This window comes from Ascaphus truei, chromosome 21 (genome assembly GCF_040206685.1).
Source record: "Ascaphus truei isolate aAscTru1 chromosome 21, aAscTru1.hap1, whole genome shotgun sequence".
Classification (NCBI taxonomy): domain Eukaryota; kingdom Metazoa; phylum Chordata; class Amphibia; order Anura; family Ascaphidae; genus Ascaphus; species Ascaphus truei.
In genome coordinates, this window is record NC_134503.1 from 8,525,537 (window position 1) to 8,552,398 (window position 26,862).

At 44.1% G+C, this 26,862-nt stretch overlaps 1 protein-coding gene across 6 annotated transcripts in view; it reads left to right on the forward strand.

Annotated features, from left to right (window-relative positions):
* The window catches only part of GPSM1 (G protein signaling modulator 1), a 150,822-nt gene that overhangs the window by 84,897 nt on the left and 39,063 nt on the right, over positions 1–26,862 (forward strand). For 5 of the 6 annotated variants that reach the window (XM_075578864.1, XM_075578863.1, XM_075578862.1 and 2 more), the window contains 2 exons: positions 17,422–17,492; positions 18,126–18,290. In XM_075578864.1, the coding sequence (XP_075434979.1) occupies positions 17,422–17,492; positions 18,126–18,290 (236 nt within the window). Of the gene's footprint in view, positions 1–15,432; positions 15,584–17,421; positions 17,493–18,125; positions 18,291–26,862 lie in introns of those variants that run through there. The other variant, XM_075578867.1, reaches the window with a different exon arrangement.

A 26,862-nucleotide genomic window follows, 5' to 3' on the forward strand; every position in this document is an offset into this window, starting at 1 on the left:
TACCCTATAAATAGGAAGGGACAGAGTTTGATTCAATTGATTAAAAAAAAAAATTGTAGATTTGTGAAACCAAAAAAGTAGTGGCGTTTCCGGTTTGTAAATAAAGTAGTGGTACTCTGTGACCCCCAAGTACCATCACACCTCAGACACTTTAAGTTACAGAGTGATCCGATACAGCAAGAGTGCGGCCATCGGTCCAAAACTGCCGAGATTTCTCAAAGCTGGAAAGGGGGTTTTTTTGTGTTTTTTTTTTTTTTTTTTAACCCTTTCATAGTTGCATAGTAGATGAGGTTGAAAAAAGAAGTTCAACCTATTTCACAATGGTGGGTGACGATGTTCCGAATGGCGAGGGGGGGTGTAATCTGTTTGCGAGGCGCCACATTTCTGTTCCCACAAATTGAAGTCCTGCAGCCCTGATTCTGGGTGACCATGCTGCGGGCGTGTAGAGACTTTCGTGTAGACCGGATGTGCCGGATCTTTATAACACCGAAGCTCTTATTTACCACCAACTCCTCCTCGCTACAAAACCGCACCGACATTGTGTCCGGCGAGATTTGGCGCGAGTCTTGTTTTGGTCTCTACACCGGTTTTTGTAGCAGAGAGACTTTAATGCAGGGGCGGCCAACTGCAGTCCTCAAGGGCCACAAACAGGTCAGGTTTTCAGGTTGCCTCTGCATCAGCACAGGTGGCTCAGTTAATGACTTGACCTGGTGGTGGCCCGTGAGGCCTGGAGTTGGCCGCCCCTGCGTTAGTGGGTAACCCCCATGTAATTGCATGTGTTACACTGTTGGTGACATTAGAGCTTCCCTTTAAATCACTCGGCCCCGTTCTATGGATCAATACTTCAATAAAACACACCATTAAATGTGTATATGAAAGCGTATTGATTTCGACATTAGAGATGGATTACAAGGCTGTTTTTTTGTTTTTTTTTAATTAATTACCCTGTTTGCTGGTAGGAAGGGCAGTGCTAAGAATTCAAGCTCAGATCAGCGATTTTGCGCAGCGATCCAGAAGAGTATGGAACATTTTTACAGTTAACGCTATGAATGCTACCGGGGCTTGCAACACAAAACGCCTGATATCACAGGCACACTTGGTGATGTGGAGAGAATTACTAGTCTAGTGCCACTGCTTGCAGCGTGGGTGGACCTAGTTTAAATCTTGGGGGACTATATATATCAGTGCAGAGAATAGTGTGTTTGATGCACTGCTGTTTTTTGGAGCAGAGCTGTGACATACTGTCTGTATGAGCCGGTTCTTACCTCTGATGCGGAATGTTCCTTCCGATATGGAGGGGCTTTGTGGCAAATAAACTAACAACGCAGTGAGATGCAGAATGTGATCCATCTCATTAATCATTGAGCCACTGATTGAGCCACCTGTGCTGAAGCGGGAATATCCTGAAAACCTGACCTGTTGGTGGCTTTTGAGGACTGGATTTGGCTCCCCCTGCTGTTATGGTTAGGAAGCTGAAATAAAGCAATAATACAGCATACGTGGGGCCGCGATTAGACAAATACCAATATAATATTTTTATTGAGCCACCTGTGCTGAAGCAGAGAGCCTGAAAACCTGACCTGTTGGGAGGACTGGATTAAGGTTAAGAAGCTGTAGAGCAGTGATAACCAACAGGGGATTGGGGGTTCATGCTGTGTTCCCAAAGGGATCACCCCAAAAATATGTAATGAGGTATCCCAGGCAGTACAGTGGGTTCCTGAGCCTGTGTGAGGACCGCGCACCTAGGCCCGGATTGACAAGGCTCCGTTATTGACTTAACGAGGCACTTAATTTAAACTGGTATCTTCAAAGCGCATTAATGCTAATGATATGCAATAGAGTTGTTCCCTGTAAAGAAGCCTATCCACAGAGCTCTGTTCTAGTTAAAGCCGGGATTTAACGATGTGTCACTAACGTCCTATTTAAAGATGGCTTTGTCTCCGTCCAAATCCTGAAATCTGGGTTTTGCAGGAGAGGGGGAGAGAGAGACCTGGGATATATGCTAATAGGATATGCAAAGTATATTTAAATGACTCTTATTAACATATATCCCAGGTGTGCACAGGTGTCTCCACGGGTTGTTTGAAAGTGGGTTTCAGGGGATATATACTGTACATATAGTCATGATAAAGGTTTTAGATCTTACCACACTCCGTTTAGATAGTTACAGTGGGTGTAGTTTTTCCTCATAAGGTGCAGGCATTTGGAGAGTGCCCGGGATCCCACTTCTGCCACCTACTTATACTGGGAGCTGGCTATCTTCAGTTGCTGCACTATTCTAATAAAGTCTTACCCAAGACATTTTAGCATAATAAACTGTTTATTTGCATGTTGCAAACACAAAAAAAATAGTTTATTATGCTAAAATGTCTTCTGTAAGACTTTATTTGAACAGTGTGGCAACCGAAGATCTCTCTCTATATACCTCTCTATCTCTCCTCCAGTAAAATAGGACACGCTCTCCTTTCTAGCAAATCCCATATTTCAGGGTCTGGAGGTACCTTTTAGGTAAAACGGGCGTAAAGCGAGTCCGGGGGGGGGAGGGGGTCTCATGATTTTATAGAGCGAGGTTCTGCCCCAGTACATACCGCCGTTATGTTGACATTAAACGAGCTACCTTGCAAATACCAGATGTCTTCCTTTTCTTCTTCAAGTCCAAAACTGCATATTGTGTTTACAGAGACTTAGACACTCTTGGGAAAGCATGGAATACACGAGCCATTAATTAGAACCAGCCTGGCTTTAAGATGCTGCTGTTCCATACTCTGTTACATTTTATTAAGAGGCTCTGTTTTTCTTCATTATATTTCAAGGGCACATGACTTTGGTAACTTCTGTAACACACACCAACCAAATGGGACAAGACTGGTGAGGAATTAAAGGAGCAATTCGTGCAATACCTGTGTGTTGTGTTTTGTTTTTTTTTTGTTATTTTTAATCCTTTCTGTAGCATTAGATAATGTCATTTTATTTTAAAATTCAACTCTTGATGAGTTGTAACATACTGAGCATCTTTTAATTTCCATAGCAGGCCCGCCTCCCCAGCAGTGCAAGATCTTTGTAACATTTCCCTGTTTGTGATCATTTGCTGCCAATGTTCCCAGCTGTTTGAGCTGCAAACTGTAAGAATAGATAATGTTACCTTCGTAATATAAGAATACATTGTAGCTGCTGAATTACACCGAAAGGCAGCCATTTAGTGAACCCTGGGATACAGGACCTTTGCTTATCGATTACGGGAGAAGTAATCAATTTGGCAACTTAGGTAATTCGTTTTCAATAAAGGTAATCAAATTATATATATTAAAACAAAAGAAACATTGACATTTGAAGATGCTTGAATTGTTGAAAGCTCAGCCACCGATGTTACATTCTCCTAAATGTGACCCCTCTGCCACCCTTGCATGACCTTGATATTATTGACCTAATATTAAAGCTGCAGTCCCAGTTGGCAATACATAATGGAGATGCAAAAAAAACGGTCATATTATGTTATTTTAGTGTTGGTTTCAAAATGTATGATTTTCTTTATATTTGCATTTAAAATGTTAGTTTTATTTGCCTTTTATAACTCCTCCATCCACCCCAATAAATGTATACCTGACAGCCTACGTGAGAAAAGCAATTATCAGGGAATATACATTAATTTGTTCTGTGATCTGAAATCTGCAATTCGTGCTAAATGTCAAAACAGAATTTTTAGCGAGTCACAGTGGGGGTCCCTGTTTGGCTTCAATGGGGAATTTTGGCTAAAAACAGCCCGTTTTTTTTATTTCTAGCCACTTCGGAGTATACAGAATTAGCCCCAAAGACCTGAAGTCCCTTCTTCCCTCAAGCTCAGATCAGTAGCAATTACTGCAGTTATGCCATCTAGTCAAGTACTGTCCTAATTATTGTGACAAGAAGGCACCCTATCCCAGGGGTGCTAACTCCAGGCGGCAAGCTCCCTCCCCCCCGCCCCCCCCCCCCCCCTCAACAAGTCAGGTTTTCAGGGTATCCCAGCTTCAGCACCGGTGGCTCCAGGAGCCACCTCCTGCTGAAACGTGGACTGATTGAGCCACCTGTGCTGAAGCAGGGATATCCTGAAACCCTGACCTGTTGGGGGCTCTTGAGGACTGGAGTTGAGCCCCTGTCCTAACCACCTCCTTTACTTATATTAGCTTGTAAGCGGTTTTAGGGCATATGTTCATATTGACTGGAATGTTTTACAGTCTACAGTGCTGCAATCACTTGCAATAATAATATTGTTTCACGTAGCAAGTGACTGTTAAAATGACAACAAATTCTGCTACAGTTGTGTGTGTGTCTGTGTGTGTCTGTGTGTATACACAATTATCCAATTGGGTTAATTGGACATACACCACATACAGTGTGTGTGTGTGTGTGTGTGTGTGTGTGTGTGTGTGTGTGTGTGTGTGTATACAGACACACACACACACACACACACACATTATCTTACACACATTATCTTACACACATATATACTGTATGTGGTGTATGTCCAATTAACCCAATTGGATAAGATAAAGGACATTAGACACGTCACCTTAATACAATCTGTAATGAGTTTTTATCGCGAATGCCTCTGCCCCTCATCCTGTGTCACCGCGCAGCAGGCTCCTGATAAGAAGGGTGCGTGGGAGGGACATCTCCCCGATGAGCTGGGTTTGCCGGTTGCAGGAGCGCTGTCCCCAGTGGTGGCTCTGACCAGTGGTGGTTATTTTCCTGCGCACGGTGTTGTACATTGCCTCCAGCCGGCTGTGCTTCCAGGACTTTTGCATTTACAGTGGCAGTTCAGTCCAATCTGCCAGGAAAAACAAACAAAAAAATGTTCAAATGTGCTGTTTTTTTGGGGGGGGGGGGGGGGGGAGATTTTGTTCAGTTTTTTTTTTATTTTCTCTTAACTTCTGGAAGCTGAAATGTATTTACTCAGCTGAGACGATCGTCCGAGCCAATGAATACCGAGCTTTAAAGACGCCCTACATGAACAGCTCAGAATCAGCCTATACGTTTATAAAGTGTCAGCTGTGTTGGGTGTTGCTCCTTTTTTTGAAGTATTGGTTCCCAATAGCTCAGTTTGTACCAGAACATAACTGAACAAGCTCAACTCCAGTAAAAGCTTTGATTGGGCATTGCAAATCCTCAACGCTTTCCCTTCCTTTCTAGCAACTCTTCCATAAATAGTATTATGTTGCATAATGCTGACCGTGTATTCAGCACTATGCATAGACCTTTCAGACATGAGTACTTGTACCATAGTATACCGTCTCATTTTTTTTTCTGAGAGCAGGACTTCAACCCCTTGTAAGACAACGACGTTACTGCCAGGCCCCTCCAATCTTCTTAATTGCTATGTTGGTTTTGTTAATCCAAAAAGTGCTGAGCTTTCCACGAGGCATTTACTTCTCCATTGAGAATGCGGGGTGTAAGGTTTTCACGGCTACTAGTCCCAACCTTGTATGAAATGGAGACCTCAATGACTGCAAAGTTTGTGTTTAAAACTCATCAATTGGCCACTGAACAGATCAACTTTACCAGTGATGTGTAAGTCTGTCCTGACATGTTCGTTTACACATGTTGTGTAGGGTGAGAAGGGCTCAGTGGTAAAGATAATGATTGTAGTGGGTTTTTTTATGAACCTGGTTTGACTCTCCGTGCTACTGTATCTTTGTACTCCAGGCATCAACCGTGACATTGAGAATTGCTTGGGCATAGACTAATAGTGTCTGAAATTCTACGTACACTATCCCAATGAAAGAAAAACAAACATTGTTCCTATAAATCTCACGACTCTTAATTGTCTATACGTGTATCCTGCGATATTTTGGCTAATGTACATACATACATGCAGAGCAGCTGGGATCACCGTCCAGCCGTGGAAATAGATAAAACAAAAATAAAAACAATACTGCAGCACTCTGTAGGATATTAATAAGGTTTTGATGCATAAGCAAAAGGAAGCGACGTTTCGGACCTCCCAGTCCTTTATCAAGCTTGAAACGTCTCTTCCTTTTTTCTTGTACTTTACCCTGTATGCTTGCTTGATGCATAAAAACCTTATTTATATCCTACAGAGAGTGCTGCAGTATTTTTGATTTTTGTATAGTCCTACACTCAAACATACATCTGCACCAATCCATGTCGGGAAATAAAAAATACTGTTCCCAAGCGGTCACCCATCCAAGTACTGACCGGGCCCGATGTGGCTGGACTTTGCTGATCGGACGAGAACTGCAGTGTGCAACATGGTATAGTCGGTGCCAAGAAAAATATGAATATTTTGTAATATAAAGCAAAGCGTGTGTGTGTGTGTGTGGGGTGGGGGGGGGGGGGGGTTACAGAACATTAACACCGTAAGTGCTGGAAGCGCATGTAAGGGGTTAATGGAGTGGCCAGGCTGTCATAACATAAGATGCTGTTCTTGCCATTGCATGCATCTAAAGCTGTGCAGAGCACGGCTGTGTACTTGTGATACTTTGTCAAAACACATCATTAGCAGGGCTATGCGTTCCTATGTTCAGCCATCGGGTCTCCGCTTTGTCAAAGGACATGTTTGTTTTCTCTCTCCAAATCGTAAATCTTTGAAATCATGTTTGACACCCAAGGTTTCTGTTTTTTTGTTTTTTTTTAAAGAACAAAGTGGAAAAAAAACCAAAAAAATGACCTACAGTTTCTTTCAAGTAAAGGAGAGGCTGAATAGGATATTAAGTGTAATTGAAAAACATGCCAGAATTTGCTAACAATAGCTTGTAATTGCAGTGCCAGAGGTCAAATAGATACATGGTTAGAACAGCCAATTACACAGCCTCAAACTAATTATACACGGTTACGAGAAAGGAAGATTTTACGTCAGGTTTCTCGACTTTTATTTCTTCAATTTGGGGGATTAAAATGAAGACGATTGTATTCTCGATGGTGTTTCCTGATGTAAGCGGGCTGCCGCCGGATGGGGTCGTAACTTTATATTCTCCGAGGCACCTTATGGTGGATATGAACCTCCGACGGGATCTGGCGCTCCTGTTGGCCAATGTAGGAGAGGAGTCGAGGCAATTTTAGTGCCAAATTGGTACACCGGCCCCTATTTAATGTACAGGCATACCCCGCATTAACGTACACAATGGGACCAGAGCATGTATGTAAAGTGAAAATGTACTAAAAGTGAAGCACTCCCTTTCCCCCACTTATCGATGCATGTACTGTACTGCAATTGTCATATACGTGCATTACTGATGTAAATAACGCATTTGTAACAGGGTCTATAGTCTCCCCGCTTGCGCACAGCTTCGGTACAAGTAGGGAGCCGGTATTGCTGTTCAGGATGTGCTGATAGACGCATGCGCGAGCTGCCATTTGCCTATTGGGCGATATGTCCTTACTCGCGAGTGTACTTAAAGTGAGTGTCCTTAAACCGGGGTATGCCTGTATTGTGACGGAAGAGACGAACTCCACTGAAATGAATGGGACCAAACTCTTCTACCGCAAATTTAGTAAGAGCAGCGGCATGTATCCACTTGGCTCGCCCAATGTGTAAGGGAAGCACTTATTAAAAAAAGTGTGAAGCCGGGACCCAGTATTAAAGACCATTTTAGTAATGTTCTTTGAGTGGAGCTGATCTCTTCCTCCAACTCTGGGGAAGCGACTTCACAGCAATGAGGTACCAATATATTCACGTACTTTGCTGCAGTTTTGCCCCATGTGTCGGTTTGCCGTTTGGGAAGTATCAAGAGGTGTATTTCTATGACCCACCTATAATAGGATTTCTATAACGTACCTATAATAGGATTTCTATGACCCACCTATAATAGGATTTCTATAATGTACCCATAATAGGATTTTTATGACCCACCTATAATAGGATTTCTATAATGTACCCATAATAGGATTTCTATGACCCACCTATAATAGGATTTCAGGGGATGATAGGCTGATACAGACAGCCAGTTAAATAGTCTCTAGTCCGGGTACAAGTCAGTGTGTAGATAGAAAACAGCCGGAGCTGATCCCATTAATCAAGAATTAACATACAAACATATGTCTTTAAACATATATGTTTGTATGTATATATATTTTTCTTTTTTACCGTATGCAGCCTTTGATTACTTTTTATTGAGCATGAATTACCTAAGCTGCCGATTCGATTTGTTCTCCCGTGACCGATCAGCAAAATCCTGCTTCCCAGGGTTCACTAAATGGCTGCCTTTCAGTGTCAAATGATTCCTTTAGTCAGTGTAACGCAGCAGCTACAATGTATTCTTATATTACTAAGGTAACATTCTAACAATAGATGGTTTGCCGCTAAAACTGCTGGGAATCTTGGCAATAAATTATCACAAACAGGAAAGTGTTACAAAGATCTTGCACTGCTAGGGAGGTGGGATAAAACCTGTGAAGATGCTCAGTATATTCAAACTCATTAAAAATAGCATGGAGTTGAATTTTAAAATAAGGTAGTATTATCTAATGCTGCAGAACTGATTTATCTAAAAAACAAACAAACGAACAAAAAAAACACATGTAGGATATTGCTTGGATTGCTCCTTCAACAATATAGGTTTCATTAAAAAATTAAATAATAATTATTATTTTTGAAGCAGGGGGTCTCCGGAGCTGAACACCATTAATTTCAGCTCTGGGGACCCCCTGCTTCCCAGATACTTGCCTCGTGTGATAACAGGGCATGCGACGCCTACACCCGTATATATTATTGGAAAAAGGTTTGGAAATAAAAGGCTTTACAGGAGAGAGAGAATATGTTCTCAAAGTCATGTGTAGCATCTTCAGATATGTGGAAAACATTTGGTGTTGGCGAAAATTGGATCCCCAACGTGTCTTTTAGGTGTGAAGATTGTACAAAATTAGTTTAGAATGACTAAGAAATGAACGCGTGCCAAGTCTGATCCTTCAGCAATCTGCAATGCAAGGAAAGAATACAGAGGTAAACTCGGGATATAAACAGACCTTCTGTACATGGGACGTTTGTCCCAAAAGAGGGCACTGGATCTCCCTTCAGGGTTTTCACTACTGATGTTACCTATACTCCTAGAACATATTTTATCTTCAACTGTGCATGCAAATGTCTTTATATATAATGCATAACCCTGTTCATCTAAAGTAACTATTTGTAACCATGTATTTGTCATCATAACTCTGGGCCCAGGACTTGCTTGAAAACGAGAGGTAACTCTCAATGTATTACTTCCTAGCAAAATATTTAATAAATAAATATAATCCCGGGGTGGATTTGGTCGCTGGGAAACGGGGCAAATGCCTGATGGGTCCATGGGCCGGTGTCGCCTGGGGGGCGTGGTTAGAGGCCACGCGCTCTTCCCCACAACAATTAAACTGATGGCCAGGGGAGAGGGCGTGGCCTCTGTGTCTCTTACCAGAGCGGCATCTCCTCCTGCAGCGTCGCGGACGTTATGGTGACGCGTTGCCATGATGATGTGACGCCACATGACGCCGCGTTGTGGGAGGAGGGACCGGTAAGACAGATCTCGCCCGGGCTGACATGTCTCCAATCCGGCCCTGCCTGTACTTCAACACGTTGAAATACACCAACTGTCAACATACCAATAAAATCAAACCGGGGGAACTGCTCCTTTCATGGTTTAAATATTTAGCCGTTTAACTGCCACGCTTGTGAAAATATCCCTTTTTTTTTTTTTTTTTGGTGAGCTACTAGGAAAATTACCAGACCACAGTAGAGCTTTCAAACACCTGAAGGAATGATCTTTGTGGTTTTGACATTTCTAACCATCTATCCATAAATCATTTCATAGCGATCCAATTAGGGGTTACCCAAGGTGCTAAGAAGTATTCCATACAACATCAAAACAACGGCTTCTTAGTGGTCTAAGCTCGAAGGTAAATTAGTTTAAAATGAGTTCACTGCAGCTGTAATTGCATTGAATTAAATAAGACCAAGCAATCACAGTACAGCAAGAATTTCCTCCGGTCCGGTAAATCAGACTACTTAGATAAGAAACAGTTATCTGTCTATTGCAACAGGAGTTATGCGAGTCAATTGATTTAGAACAGGGGTTCTAGACTCCAGTCCTCAAGTCCCCACAACAGATCAGGTTTTCAGGATATCCCAGCTTCAAGACACACGTGGCTCAGTCAAAGACTGACAATCAGTGGCTCACCTGTGCTGAAGCAGGGATATCCTGAAAAACCCTGACCTGTTGTGGGGACAGGAGTTGGTCAAATCTAAGCGAAGGTCAGAGGAAAAGGGGGCAAGTCAAACTAAACTTACTTAGTCATTAAGAGACTGGTTCCAATTTGTGGGAAAGACCCAAGATGTTTGAAGTCTCCTTTCCTCCCCCACCCAACCCTCCCGTCCTGCCTCCCCTTTCTGGTCACCTCTTCTCCCCCCCCCCCCCTCGCCCCCCTCCTGTTCAATAATTTTATTTATTGCTTTCAAGCAACATGTACATCTACAAAGTGGTAAAAATAAAGGAAAACAACCATGCACACTAAAACAATTCAATAATAATAGGTATATAATTATAAGAGGTATTACCAGCCAGTGCCTCTTGGAATGTGGACGGTCAATACCCATTACTCATTGTGAAAGCAGAATCCAGAGCACATGGGTAATTTAAAGTAAGAAATCTATATTAAGGCATCCAAAAAAAATTCCAACGTTTCGGTCCTATTGGATCAGAAGCTCCCCGATGAAGGTTGAATGGGACCGAAACGTTGGAATTTTTTTTTAATGCCTTAATGTAATTTTTTTAACTTCGATTCCCTGCGTGCTCGGGGTTTTTCTTACATATACAAAGTGCTGAAAGCAGCAAATCCAAATAGGGGGCACCGCTGCTGTAATCTGTCCATTGATGATATGTGCACATTGATGTATTCACTGGAGTTCCTAAGTGTGTTCCCGGCTACTAAAAAGCCCTTCACTAACTCTCTCTCATGTCATTGTATCAGATATTCATTTGTAAGTGTTGCTCCCACAGTCAGGATATAATGAGTTATAATGCGATCAGCGATATTTAACTGTGGCATTAACCACCAGAGAAGGTTATTTGTCTTGCTGATTGCTCTCGGATATAATTGAGCGATTTTAGTTATGCTGCTCACAGACCTCCCCCCACCCCCAGCTTGTTGCAGGAAATTCTCACTGCATTGTTAACGCTTGGTCTCATTTACCAACCACAGCTGCAGTGAACTAATTGCATGTTTTAAACTCGTTTACTTTTTAGCACAGACCGCGGAGAAGGTGTGTATATATATTTTATTTTTTTTGCATGGAATATTATTGAGTCCGGTGTGTAACCTCTAATCTATAGTTAAAAATGTCAAGACCACAAAGATCATTCCCTTCAGGAGTTTGAATGCTCTACGGTGGTCTAGTAACGTTCATATTGGTTCACCAAAAAAAGGATATCTTCCCGACAGCTGTTAAAATGCTAAATATTTAAACTTTGAATGGTGCATTTTCCTTTCTTCCCCCCCCCCCCCCCCCCCCATTTAAATTTTATTTTTTACAATCCCCCACACCCTCCCCCCCCCCCCCCCCCTTTTTTTTTTTTTTTTTTCCATGAAAGGGGGTCTTGGTTCCGGAGATACCGCTGAAGTTGGTCGCCCGTACCGTCCCCATCGGGGGAAGCGGAAGAGTGGCGTAAATATGCCGCGTCATGTGGGGCAGCAGGAAGCCGCAACATCACCCGTTGCAGCTTCCTATTGGCCCGCATGAGCCTTGGGATAATAAATACGTTACAAGGAAGTACTGGCGGTTCCTTTCCCGGTAAGCATCTCCGGAACCAGGGGGTCGCCGGGACTGAAATCAATGCGGTTTCGCTACGGGGGAGCCCCTGGTGTTGGCGGCCAGAGGGGAAACTGCTACTTTTTAAGTGCAGGAGAGGCCAGCAAAGCATTGCCAAGTAATGTGGTGTTGACCATTCTGGAACTCGAGGGATTAGGTTACCAGTGGCTTAGTATGACTTGCAAATAATGTACAGTACAGTATGTGCTGTATCATTGAGTCCGCATCTGCCCTTTAACAAATGCTGTTGCTTTTATTCCATGAGGACAGAAGAACCAGCGCAAATACCGTATTATAATAAAATATAAGGTGATCACACTAATAAGAATGAACAGAGAGACAAATAATATATATTATACAATCCTTTAAAAGGGTGCTGCTCCTTAAAAAGGCTCGATCCATCCCAGAGAGAGATATGGAGGCAGAGGATTAGGAGCGCACTCACATCCAGGAATATAGAAAGAAGAGACATACACATATAGTGCAAACTGAGTTTTGATAAACGTATTGTAAATGAGCAAATAGCGATCTCCCTCACATTTCCTGTGAGTAATCTCAGCTTTCAGAAAGGATTCAGGCATTGGGACCTCCCAGGGTCAGACAGTGGCGGCCGGCAGCACATCCTCCCTCTCTGGTATTATCACCGCCGCGGCTTCAGAGGAAGCTCCGCGCACCAGCACCGTGTAGGGTGGACAGCACACACTGTAACAGGACTATCTGGCTCTTGGTGAACTCTGGTGACGTCCTGCAAAAGAAGAACTCCATCTTCCTGTAAAACTTCACTGTGGACGGCCGCGGCGGTGATAATACCAGAGAGGGAGGATGTGCTGCCGGCCGCCACTGTCTGACCCTGGGAGGTCCCAATGCCTGAATCCTTTCTATGTTTGTGAGCGTTACTTTTTATATAAATCATTATATGTTTTCAAGCTATATTGCATTCTCTCTGTGTCCCCCATTTTCCACATATGGGATCCTCTTTCCCTCATCCCCCTGCATGAGTGTATGCTGACGGACAGCATCACTGAAACCCGTGTCTGAGGTGCTCCCTCCTGATAACCCGAAAGCTTAGATTACTCACAGGAAATGTGAGGGAGATCGCTATTTGCTCATTTACAATACGTTTATCAAAACTCAGTTTGCACTATATGTGTATGTCTCGTCTTTCTATATTCCTGGATGCGAGTGCGCCCCTAATCCTGATCCCCTGCCTCAATGTGCTTTTATTCCACACTGCATTGATCGCTTGATGCTTTGTACACAACAAAAGACAAATGTCCAATGCTACATCCAATATGACAAAAATACACAGTGAAATACCTATATATTCTCTTGAAAAAGGGTCATTTAGTTAAATCCTTTGGCCAAAGCATTATAAGCCTGCAAGCTACATCAAGGCATGACCATTAGCAGGTCCTAACACTACCTAATTTAAATTCTCATTTACCTCTATATTTCGGGGGAGAATGATCACATTGGATCTGTCCAAACCCAGCAACATGAAAAAGACCTGATAACTTGGAAAGTGGGGAGGGGCGTGCTTAAACCCTGGGGGGAGGGGCCACTAACCTCCAAACAGCTGAGAACAGCTGGAAAAAAGTTAATAAACCCACACAGAATGGAGCCACCTGTGCTGAAGCAGGGATAACCTTTAAAACCTGGCCTGTTGGTAGCCCATGAAGACTGGAGTTGGCCACTCCTGTACTAACAGGAGCCCAGGCATAAGGAAGGTCTCTAGATCCCAAACAAATGCATTGCTGTAGCATACGCTTTGATCTTTTGGTTCTATCTCCGGATATAGCAATCGATGACCACGGGAGACCTGATTTGTAATTGGTGCTTGCAGGAAACTCTCTGCTAATGGCTTTAGGAACATCGCTGCTCATCCTGTGTGGATTTGCAGAGCTTATTGCAAGGATTTGTGTCCAGCTCTTGCTGTTTACATATTGCATTAAATAGCATTTTTAGGGTAGGCGGCCAAGCCTGCTAGCCAAAGTCAAAGAAAAGGGTTGACTTAAAGCCAACACAAAATCTTTTTAACTAATACAAATCAATTAATTTTCTAGCTTAAGATGGGACTGCGTAAAGAGTTTCTGAGATACCTAGGAGTTGTAGTGCTTGAAATATCGAAGTACTGTATGTTGAACCTGTAGTATTTTCTATTAGCGGAAGGCTCAAATGGGAAAGAATTCTTAGTAATTCCGGGAACAAATACTCATTCGACAACGCGCCTTTCTCCAAGTTCGCCAAATTGAGATTTGTTATTTATATAGTGAGCAAGTCCTTCTGACCATGCAGAGGAAGGTGGTCAGTGTAGAGTTTATTATTACATAAAAACCATATAGGTTTAAGTTTTATATTTACAATCTGCTCCTACTATTACATCATTACCTTGGTGCTGTTAAGGTTAATTAAATGTTTCCTGGAGACTTCCCTTCAACCAGACAAAGGCTGTTTAAAAGACCTCTTCTGGCGCCCTGCCAGGCGGGGTTGGAGTGTCCCATAAACACTTTCCTCTTTTTAATGAGAATGCATTGTAAATAAAGCCCCAGTAGCTGGCAAGTCGAAGCCGCACAATAACACCCAGTTTCCTCTGCCTCTGGGAGGGTTTCTTTTTTTTCTTTTGTATACCTCATCTAGACGTCGATACTGTGAGAAGGTTGTCCCCGAAGCTGTAAAGGATGTAGGCCCAGGTTGACTCGACATGACTCGTGTCAAACAATACTGCACCGATAATATTGTCCTCCCCCAGCTCCTCCTGTATCCAATCCTCAAAACGCTCACTGGTGCAAATGGAAGAAGATTGAAGCAAAGCACTTTGATGTATTGACACACGATGACCCAATTTGCACTTAATACATATCCGCCTCCGACTTTATTCTGTGCTCTTTGACCAATTCCATTACATAGATTTATGGGGTGGATTCACAAAGCTGTGATAATGGGTGTACATTAGCAGGGGCTCTCAACTGCAGTCCTCAAGACTCCCCACCAGCTCAGGTTTTCAGGATATCTCTGCTTCAGCACAGGTGGCTGTCTCCGACTGCACCACCTGTACTGAAGCCGGATATCCTGAAAACCTGACCTGTTGGGGTGGGGTCTTAAGGACGAGTTGAGAACCCCTGCATTATAGTAATAAAAGTTAGACATGGCAAGGTGTAAAGCGCGCAGACCCTCTAACTTATAGACTGCACCGAGCACCCTAATTAGCTTGTGAATTCAAATGTGGGAACTGAAGGCTATCCTTTTCCGACATGTATTTTATGGAAACCACAGAGCCCCGACTTCCAGCAGCTGGTTAACGTACCATTTGCACAAACCTATAGCTTATTTTCACAATCTAATAGCTGAAAATGATGGACAAAGCTTACAGTGCAACATACTGGTTCAGGACGTCCTTCATAAACATGCCCAGAAAGCAGACAGTCTCCTAGGTTCCCAGCCAATTTCTGCAAGAAAGTTTTCAGAGATCACAGCAAACCTAAAAGACAGAGAGAGCATTTACAAATGCCCCTGAGGTTTTCCGTTAGTCTGCACTGAGCTTGGCAAACACGGCAATAAATGAGGGGAGGGGGGGGGGGATGATCTACAGAGTATCAGAGTCAGAATTTAGCTTAAGGAGCTGCTGAGATCTGCAAATGAAAAGGGGCATTTTTTCTTGTACCGTCAGACGGGGTTGCAATACACTGATGAGACAAGCGCCTGTAACCTACCAAAACCTTATGTGGTCTCAATTAGGGGACGTTTTCTCTCTGTATGTGGCAGGACACTGCTAAGAACAGGTCTGCATGGATTAGGACCATCGTTGAACTGGTGAGTATTAAGGAAAGGAATAAGAAATAGCATCATTTGTATGTCCTGTACTGATTTAAATTCAGTTGTACCTATCATGCCTTTATTTGCCAGTGGTGAGCTGGTTAGTGGGGATTTAAAATGTGTGTGTGTGTGTGTGTGTGTGTGTGTGTGTGTGTGTGTGTGTGTGTGTGTGTGTGTGTGTGTGTGTTACACGAGTATTATTGGTAGTATGATCTTTTCATATAGTAACTTTGTACGTGTGATTGTGCCTCCCTTTTGAAGGCTCTAGAAGCCCCTCTTCCTACGTTGACCTAACGGATAAAGTGTACCTATTTTTACGTGCCAAATGTTGGAGTCTCGACCATCATCTCATTCATAGCGCAATCATTTTTAAGCTGTGACACTCCAGGGATTTGACCGCTTTGTGGAGCGAACTTTTCTGTACCATTCGCGGTAGAATAATTGTGTATGTGAAAATGCAAGAGGTCCTTGGAAGAATCCCTCCTGGCTGCGTGCGCGCGTATATTCCTATGTATATAGAGCACAACATGTACAGAAATCTTTATAAAATAAGCATATAGATTATAAAAAAAAAAAGACAATTTTAATGGATTAAGGGGATAAGCGCACAAAGCATAATCATTAGTTACCTGCCCTGTGGTGCAGCGCGTACAGCTGAACACTATGACTGATTCTGCAATGCTTCACAGGCCTCTGACACTGCAGTTGGTAGGTTATCTCCTCGGCTAGAAGTGATTAACGACCGGCCTCTCTGGCAGGAATTAGGCACAATTATTGCTGGTTCTATATTATTCTCTTCTGCTTGTTAATGTTCCTTTATTTCTTCTCTTATGTCAGTACCATCATCAGCGCTTTTTAACTGGCGAGAATCACGAGCATTGGTTAGACTTGTTGATGTTTTACTTGAATTGCACCCGACATGCATAAGCACCCAGACCTCTCTAAAATCCAAAGCGCTGTAGTATGATATAGTGTGATAACGATACATTTATAAGAGGGGTATGTATGAAGGCAAAAGTAGTGCAATTCTGCACCAATAACGTCCTATCAATGATGAACATCCTATTGTTTACAATGGGGTATTTTTCATTGATGCATGGTGCTGATGTGTTGTGCCAGATTTCCCATGATGCATATGGTGCGTAAAGCTTCAACTAATTAACAAAGACCTAAAAAAAAACATTGTTGGTTGGACAGTAATTATAGCTGCTTACCCGCTCCCCCAACCTTAGCATTAACACCTGGTAAGGACCAGTTGATATCTCCCAAAATCCACTTTGCAAACTTGATAAGCTCCTGGCTAAAGGAGATGTATTGGGTTGGGAGTACCTGCAGATGAAAAGTATCCTTTCAGTGATTAGTATTTGTAGTTATTTTTGGTGCTGGAGCCCAAAATATCATTGCTTTTGGTTCTTGGATGGTACCAAACAAATGAAGATACTAAAACTACCCACTCACCGGGAATATGAGATTTTGCCACTTTTATGGAGCTGTTCACATACAAACATGACACCGCTAGCCCAACCGAGAACCAAGCGGTCAGGCTCTATCAGAGGTGCAATATCTCACCATTCCTGTGTCCCCCCACTATATCATATAATGCCAACAAGTTGTGCCAGTTTTATAATAATAATTAGCACGTTGCATAATACTGATTTTGTTGAGCGCTATCTAATTCCCATATGATGGCAATGTTGCACGCTTCCCAAGGAAACTACTGGCGAATAAGTTGGGGATGTGTTACCAAGAAATGAATGGCCATGTAAAGTTTGCTTCCTTACCTTCCAAGACATGAGGAAGTAATAATGCTCATGTATTGTTCTTTCCTACCGTAGGTGCCAGACCGAAGAGGTTACAAATGACCAGTATGGACAACTTGGATTTAATTAAATTTCCCTCAGAGAAGGTAAGATTCCCACTTTCGGGAGCAGTATGTGAAATGCTAGTAAAAAGCCTTCTTTAAGCAGTTCCCCGGTCATCCCTAAAGGGTTCCCTGTATTTATCAGGTCATTTTTTAAATTGTACCAAATACAGAAGAATTTACAATGCATCTGATCTCAGACTCGCTATTAGAGAGGGTCGGGGTTCCTTACAATGCATCTGATCTCAAACTCGCTATTAGAGAGGGTTGGGGTTCCGTACAATGCATCTGATCTCAGACGCGCTATTAGAGAGGGTTGGGGATCCTTACAATGCATCTGATCTCAAACTCGCTATTAGAGAGGGTTGGGGTTCCGTACAATGCATCTGATCTCAGACGCGCTATTAGAGAGGGTTGGGGTTCCTTACAATGCATCTGATCTCAGACGCGCTATTAGAGAGGGTCGGGGTTCCTTACAATGCATCTGATCTCAGACGCGCTATTAGAGAGGGTTGGGGTTCCTTACAATGCATCTGATCTCAGACGCGCTATTAGAGAGGGTTGGGGGTTCCATGTGGGGGGTCACATAGGGTTCCTTAACCAAAAAAAAGTTGGAAACCACTGAGTTAGACTGAGATTTCAGTGGTTTTTTTTGGTTTTTGTTTTACCCTTTCAAAGGATCAAAATGGAGACAGCCATCACACACCGGGCGTTAAAAAGGACTTTACAACGAAACCAGCAAGGAGTAAAAAATACAGAGACAATCAATTTCCCACGGAGACCAGAACACAGGACATTACCCCTTTGGGTGCTATTGATGTCAGAGTTCAAATGCCCCACCTGGTAAGGAACAAAAACAACCTGTTTTTAATAGCCGGAATAGTATAAAATTCCATAGTTGGTAACTAATGGCAGAAACGCGCACATGCTGAAATAATGACGGCGCATCTGATTGAAGCAAGCAAGAAATTGGGTTACTTAATGCAGTGGGACATACTGTGTGTGTCAATCATGAGCTGGAGCACTGCTCTGAAGTACATGCAAATGGTATCCTACTGACGCTGAGTCAATGTATCAAGGTCCTTTGTGACAGTCAGAGGAGGAAATGGTCAACACCGTGTTATGAGATCTAGAAAAAATGCATGCCTAAGTGGACAAGAGGGGGCTCATGGGGGCTTCACCTGCACCTCCCAACCGCTGCTCTCTCCCCAGAGAGGGGATCAGGTTTATAGCTGCCACGTATCTCCCCGCTGTCTCGGCTACTTACTGACTGTGTGCTAGTAACGAATGACCTGCACCTCTCCTAATCACTAGATTCGCTCCTCCTCCTTACACTGGGGACAGTGTTCAGCAGGGGGCCGCATTATAAGAAGCTGCCCGGAGGGGGGGTAGGGAGAAGCAATCGCCCACGGCTGCAATGTCTCTGCTGCAGGGGAATGGGGGTAAGGCTGCGAACCCGCTGCAGCCGGCGGGGCGCGGGGCCGCGAACCACCAGACCCTTGCCCGAGTGGTCCCTGCCCCCGCTGCCTCCTTCCGACAGGGCTGACTACGTACTGTGACGCGTCAGCCAGCCGATGCTGCAAGAATCTTGTGAATTTCGTCGTTGACGCGTCACGTGGTACGCGAGTCAGCCAATGGGGAGGGAAGGAGCTAGGTGGGAGGCGCCTTGGGCGGGGAGCAGGGAAGGAGCTGCATGTTATTAAAGTGTGTGAGTGTATGTGTGTGTGTGTGTGTGTGTATATGTGTGTGTGTATGTATGTGTGTGTGTGTGTGTCACCACGATCAGACCCCGCCCCCCTCCCTCTCCGGCTCCCGGCTCCCTACAGAGCGCATATCGCGGTCTGTGTCTGTCAGCGCCCTGCCTGTCTGCAGTGCGGGCGTGCTGACTGAGGGAGCGGGGCCTTAGCCTAATATGTGGCCCTTTAGAAGGCTTGAAGTATATAATGTTGCCCACCATTGCTATAACTCGGGGGTGCTTAACTTCAGTCCTCAAGCTCCCTCCAACAGGTCAGGTTTTCGGGATATCCCAGCTTCAGCCTAGGTGGCTCAATCAGAGGCTCAGCTGATGACTGAGCCACCTGTGCTGATGCAGGGATATCTTGAAAACTTGACCTGTTGGGAGGGTATTGAGGACTGCAGTTGAGAACCCCTGCTTTAAACCCTATACTGGGGCATCCTAAATTGCTGGATTCAGATGGGGGGGGGGGGGGAGAGAGAGAGAGAGAGAGAGAGAGAGAGAGAAGTGTGTGTGTGTGTGTGTGTGTGTGTATTTTTGTATGCTTCACTGTACCAGTTTATTACTTTTAATAGATATTTAAAACCTGGATTGCATGGTTTTTGCTACGCGCTTTCGATAGGCCGACCAGAACCCAGCTGCAAGTTTGTCAAATGAGAAACCGATGTGCAACTCGCCATGTTACAGGGGATTAAAGGGGACTCCTGCGGGTTGGAAGTCCCATTAACCATTCCGCTGCTGGGTGGGCCTGAAGCATATTCTCGCACCAAGAGATCGCACATTAATATTCATTCTCGGTAAACTCTGAGGGAACTATTTTTATCTCCCAACTTTCAAATCTGATTCAATAATGGTGCAAAAACAAACAAAACCCTGATTTGGCAAAGAAAAGAATTGCATCTCTTTCTAAAGATGAATAAATCCTGTGCTGGTATTTGCCCATTTTGCAGCTTTTGATAAACCACCTCCCATGGTTTTCTAATTGGGAATGGTTTCTTCACGTCATACAATGCAAACCGTGTCCTTTATAAGCCTTTATCAAATAGGACGATGCATATTACACCTTCAAGGATCTGTCTATGAGCATAGTCTGTTCTTGGTTACGTTCTCTTACCTGTTAAGTGGCCCAGACACCCCTACTGCAAAATACAAAGACCCCACCAGCCGCCCTGGTAATAGGCATGCTTTACATGTATATAATGTGCAGTCACATCAAGGGGCTGGCTTTTTATGATGCCCGCTCTAAAGATAGCAACAGTATATACACAAGTGTGGAATCATGCTCTCTGTCAATGCACTAGCACGTGTAATTGTGGGTATATACTCTGGCATCATTTCCCCTTTATATGACAACGGTAATCTGAGACATTCTGGCAAATGCAGCAAGGAACCTCTCTGCCTAGGACATAGTAAAATCGGCGTCGCTGAGGCGGGCTGAGCCGCGCTGAACAGATGCACAAAGCCCCTGCATCTGCAATCATCGCGGCTATAGTTTCTCCCTCCGCATGCGTGCTGATGGGTGCGGAGGCTGAGAAAATCAGAAGAGAAAGGAGAGTTTGAAATTTTGCCGCTTGGGGGAGCGGAGGAGCAGTCACGTGACCACTCCCATCCAATGGGGCTGCAGCCTTTTTTTTTCCTACTGTGTCGGTGGATAGCAGAGCCACCAGACCAGCACAGCACAGAGCCAGCACAGAGGTCTGTGTGTGTGTCTGTGTGTGTGTCTGTGTGTGAATATATTTATCAAAGTTGCACAATGTTAATAAATAATTTATTCTCACAACATGTCTTTTTTTTTTAATTTTTAAAATATTATATAATATATACACACACAGGTTCCCCAGTGACACACAGACCACTTCAAAGTGACACACACACACACTGACACCTACCAAGTGACACACACACACAGTGATACCCGCCTCCCAAGCGCGCTTGCTGTCTCCTCTGCCAGGACAGCAAAAAGCTCCTGGTAGAGCGAGCGGCAGCAAGCAACAGCGAGCAGCAGCACAAAAGTGTTTACTATGTCCCAGGCCTTAAAACCTGTTTTCCACCTGTAGCAGTAAGCGGCTGCTGAATAGCGGTCTGTCCTTTTGTATGCACACTGCACACCAGACTCATACATCAGGCATAAGTTTAACAGGCTTACATATATTTTCACCACTACATTTGCTTATGTGTAGGTGTCCTTATCCGTAGCTTTATTTACTCACCATTGATGAAAATGATGTCCCTGAGGAGTGAAGTATCCAAAGGGTTAGCAAGATGCTATTAACCGATTATGATTAACTTATTATAAACTCGGTTATAAATACCAGATCCCCAAAGGGGGGGGCTGTATATTGCCTTGATAAAGTGGTTAGCGAAACGTACGTCGGCAAGTTGCGGTCTACGGTTTTATGACGTCATTGGGGAGAGTGAACGCTAACATGGCAGCTGTTGCCATAATCCTCCCGTTCCACGAACATGCGCTTATAAACGCAGCTCTTTGAAAAGCCTTCGATTGTAAAATCCTTTTTTCTTATCTGTGAGGCAGTTGGCACATAGCTAGTTTAAGTATGTATGTATAATATGGTACTGTAGCTACGTTTGATAGCTGCTGCTCTACCTTCGGCACGCACTCGCTCGACCGGGGTCAGAGTGACCGTGTTATTCGGGGCACTACGCTCCTATTGCCAGCTACGGGCGCATAGCCTTTTGCCAGGGAGAATACTTTTTACCTTGGTTGTAGATAAGTACTTTCTCACTGCACAAGATATTCCTGTGCAGAGGCACCCTCTGAATTTACAAAGGCACATATCAACATAAGTAACGATAGCTAGGTGTCCTGAGCTCCAATAATCCAACCGGACCCAAAGGGGTTAATTATCTTATACTTACTAACTGCAATAGGGACTTAGTTTTAAGGGTAGGGAAAGGGGAAAGGGAAAGGGGAATGGAGGCTCCCGCATCAGCTAGTAAAAATGGTAATGTGAATGAGGTAACTCACAGACTGGTGCAATAGAGGATATATATATACATACATATATATACTTTGTGGTCTATATGTATCCATGTAGGTACTTATTTCTGACCTACTAACTGCCTATTAACACACTTCTTCAGATCCAGCATCAGCATACCATTTATTTAGGTGTGCTGATTTTTTGACAATAGATTATCTGATTTATAGAACAGATTTTCTAGTCTGAAGTTACACTGTGATTACTACTGGCAGCTCTCTAGCCCACATATTGGCGGTGTAGTGTCATACCTCATTATCTCCCGTGTATTTATTTGGGAAGATTGTTTCTTGGTTTGTCAATAGGGACTGGTCGTGGATTACTTTCTGCCATTTCCCTCTATACAAGATGTTTTACTATATGTGTGATTAAAAGGTTTTTTTTAATATTATCAACCATATCACGTTGACTTACCTTTCTGAGTGCATTCTAGGAGGATCTTTCCTGTTCGTCTATGCAATAGGGACTTCCTAGATGGCCCTCCTCACAGACCCTGAAAGGTACAGGAGCAATTATTGGTGCACACTAGACTTTGCGTTTAATGCACCACTTGCTGGTTGCTATATGATCCTGATACTTGAGTAACCTCTTTAACCACAATATATACCTCTCTGCACACTGCTGGCAGATGAGGACCTATATGGATGATCTGGAAAGCAACATATGTTTTACTATTTCGCTTGAATATTTCGTTTTAATACTATTTGGGTATTAAACCTTTTACACCTAGTTGCTACTTATCTCGTCGCCTTGTGTATATACCCTATTTTTTTATTTTTGGGAGTTTATCTTCAATAAAGCTTTGATGTTTTTAATCACGATCATTTACCATACCGTTATTGTTCCCTGTATTGGAATATAAGACCCTGTTCTGTAGAAAATTTATATTTTGTAAATAGTAACTTTTCTCTTGACAAACGTGGTCTCCAGACCACTTTCTGGGGGGAAGCTAGGAGCCATTATTTTTTTTTCTTCTTCTAACTCCCGGGAGCCCAGAGAGATTGGAAGTTATTTAGGATCTCTACCTCCCAAACTCGGGTATCCCTCCAGTGGCATCCTTCCCGCAGGAGAACCTCAAAGATATGGAAATAAATCAAGCCGTGTGGATTGCTGATCTAATGCAACATTAAATGCAGACCACAGGTTGACCCCTATGGAAACCTCATTGGGCCATTGGCTACTGGTTGTTGGCACTCGTATATATGACCATATGGTGTTTGGAAGCGATGTGCTGTTTTTATGGAACGGATTTCTAGTAACCAGGTGTCTAAGTCTGCCTGCATAAACTCCTCATTAATCAGGAGGGACTGTGTTTTGACTGGAGCATGTGAAACATTCCCCCTGGCTGACATTTTTATGGTTTGTGTTTTAATGATTCAGTTGTGTTTATACAGCACCAGTACATCGTGCTTAGTACAAAACATAAATATTTTCTTGGATAATACACTGATATTTCCTTCTTCCTGATTCCATCTATCATTTTTTTTTTTTTAATTATTTTTCTGCTGGTTATCGGTTTTGGAGAAGCATTTCTGTTGCGTAGTGTTTTCAGGGCTCATTAAAGATGGCAGCCATGGGTCATTTTCTCAGAACTGCTCGTATGACCAAGCCACTTGAAACAATTCACCAATTGGAAGAAAGCGGGGGGTGTAATTCCATCCTGTCTGCTGTTTGTATTCTGCTCCTCAACCCAATTTAAACAGACTCCATTTTTCCCCCCCATACAGATACGTATCCTCGGACACCTTTACTGTGAAATCGCCTGTCGCTTTTCTCTTCCGGAATAAAATATATCGTAGCTGTAAAAACATTTTTAAAGACCTTTTACTGAATAATAACTCCACTTTGGAATTCCTGCAGGATTCTGTCTTCATGTGGAACAGAATTACATGTAGCATCTCGTACAGGCATACCCCACATTACATACATGCTCTGGGCCCATTGCGTACGTTAAAGTGAAAATGTACTTAAGTGGAAAAAATGTAGTGCTTCACTTTATCGATGCATGTACACTACCGACACGTTTAATCCGAGCACGGCTAGCACCGCAAGCCGGGGGATGCCCCGGTGTGCTAGCCGCACTCCCTCAGCGTGCCGCGCATCACCGATGCGCGGTCACGCATCATCGGGTGCCTGTGCCCCCTGTACGCGCGTCCAGGGCTCCCCAAGGGAGCCCTGGTGTCCCGCGATGTGGGGGACGGCGGCAGGGGGTTCCGGGGGACCCGGCGGACCCGGCAGCGGAAGGGAGAGCGCACCGATCGGAGGGCGCTCTTCCGCTGCTTCGGCGCGCGCCCGGCACCCTCCGGCGCGCGCCAGGTTACTGCTGCGGCCGAGAACGGGCAAATGCTCGAATAAACTCGGCCGCAGCAGTACTGTACTGCAATCGTCCTATACGTGCATAACTGATGTAAATAACACATTTGTAACAGGCTCTATAGTCTCCCCGCTTGCGCACAGCTTCGGTACAGGTAGGGAGCCGGTATTGCTGTTCAGGACGTGCTGACAGGCGCATGCGCGAGCTGCCGTTTGCCTATTGGGTGATATGTACTTACTCGCGAGTGTACTTAAAGTGAGTGTCCTTAAAGCGGGGTATGCCTGTCTGTTGTTGTGCTTTTTGCAGTTATACTTCCAGGCCTAAATGTCCACATGGATAATACCAGACGTATGTTAGATTTATAAAGCCGGGCGGGTAACATTGCTGAAATATGACTATTTCTTTCTTGCGTAGGGGTTGTCCAATGTTGCGCACAGACTTTTTTTTTCCCCCACCCGTGTCTCTGCCCCGAAGAGCTTACAATCCATAGTGACTTTTCCTGGGTTACAAGGAACCGACTGGCCATTATTTGTTAAGCTGCGATAGTGCAGATAGCAGCGTGATTTTAACGCAGCGGCCATAGATTTCTGGCAACGAGCAGCATCCCAGCGCGACCTCCGCCGTGCCCTATTGACGAGCCATTTGCCGTCTTGGCAAAAAAAAAAAAAAGCTTGTTTTCTATGGACGGATCTAGCTAACCGCGACTGAGCCGCCGGCACAATCAAAACGTCATTGAAGCCGCCTACACTTCCATTTCTCATCGGCTCTGGGGGGGAGGGGTCATGCAATCACGACTTGAAGCGATAACCGGCACTCGGGTGCCGTCGGACTTCCGCCACTGATTTCACCCACTTCAAAGGCAGTTACTTTGAAACTCAGAAGGGAAAGTGAGGGCAACTTTTTAATAAGTATTTAGTTTGCCTGATCATTTTTTTTTTTTAACCCATTCCCCGCCAGAAGGGCTTGCATTGAAGGGGTGGCTACGTGGGTTCCCCTTCCTCGATATTAAAATGCACGCTTGCATTTTCGGCAGAGCCATTCTGCTCCGTGAGCCCCATCGTACTCTTCATACTGCACGTGGCCAAGTCCTTAAATTCAAATGTGCCTTTTAATTATCGTTGCATGAAATGGGTTACGCAGGAGGTGAATCGGGACGGAGACGTGCATTTGATTTACATACTAATTATTCGCACAATGAACACCGTTGGAGCACAACTGTTAATGAAAGTAATTATTCTCAGCGCCTGTTCCGCAGCACAAGGGGCTGGCAGAGGGGGAGGTGCCACATAAATGCTGAGTGAGATATTGTTCTATACGATAAAATGGTAGAACCGGCTTTATAATCTCAGGGGGACCGATCAGAGAAATGCAAGTTGATACATGGAACAGCCACCCAGCAGAGATGGGCTGAAGAAAATATAGTAAAACTATTTTTTTTTAAATGCCAGGGATAGTCACAGCGCAACCTTAAATACCCACATATACTTCTTACCTTCCAACTGGCAGGGATTTATTACAGAATAAACCCGGAAATCCAGGATACATGGCTTCAATTATTCTGCTTTACACAGAGCAAGCGGAAAACGTACATCCTTTCAATCTTCCCATTACAAAGCCATAAATCAAATCCGGGGGAAAAAAAACCTTCTTTTCATTCCCAAATGCATGCTTTTAAAAGATAATTTTACCTGGGGCGAAGCTCCCCTTCCCCATAAATGTCGGGGAGCGAAACATTTATAAGAACAGTTTAGTAGGGCAACAGCCTGAGCGTGCGGGGTCCCGATATGCACAGTCTGAGGAGTCCTATATGTAGCCATGTATCCTCCTGACTACTATTCTAATCTGCCCTGCCTAACACATCCTGGAACCAGTGCAGGCAGTGATGGGGTTAATCCGGCTTTTCCCCTGCAGAAAGCAGCTCCTTTGAGTGACAGGGGGGTGGGACTAGGCCCTTGTTCAGGGGTACAAAAGGAGCTGCATATCCAAATTCTAGTTGGTTCTGTTGAGTTCAGAGTTCTATGCTGAGAGTTGGAAGGGTGGAGCTAGGGCTCTGGCCACCTTCCTTCCCGGAGTGGGACAACTACCCCTTTTTCCACTAGGGATTAGGGGAAGAGCTGAGGCTAGACGCTTGGGGCCTCCAGCTCCCTGGGTTGAGTCCAGGGATACTAAGAAGTGTACCGGTTGTATGCTGTGTGCTTTTGGACAATAAAGACGGTTCCTGTTTTATATACTCCTGCCTGAGCGTGCAATTAATCTGGGGGAGTACCAGAGAACTTTCCAGCAGGGACTGCACCCAGTTCTGATGGGGTCTGCAGGGAATGGGAGTGCTGCACTGTGTGAAGTGAGAGAGAACCCTAAAGCCTGTCC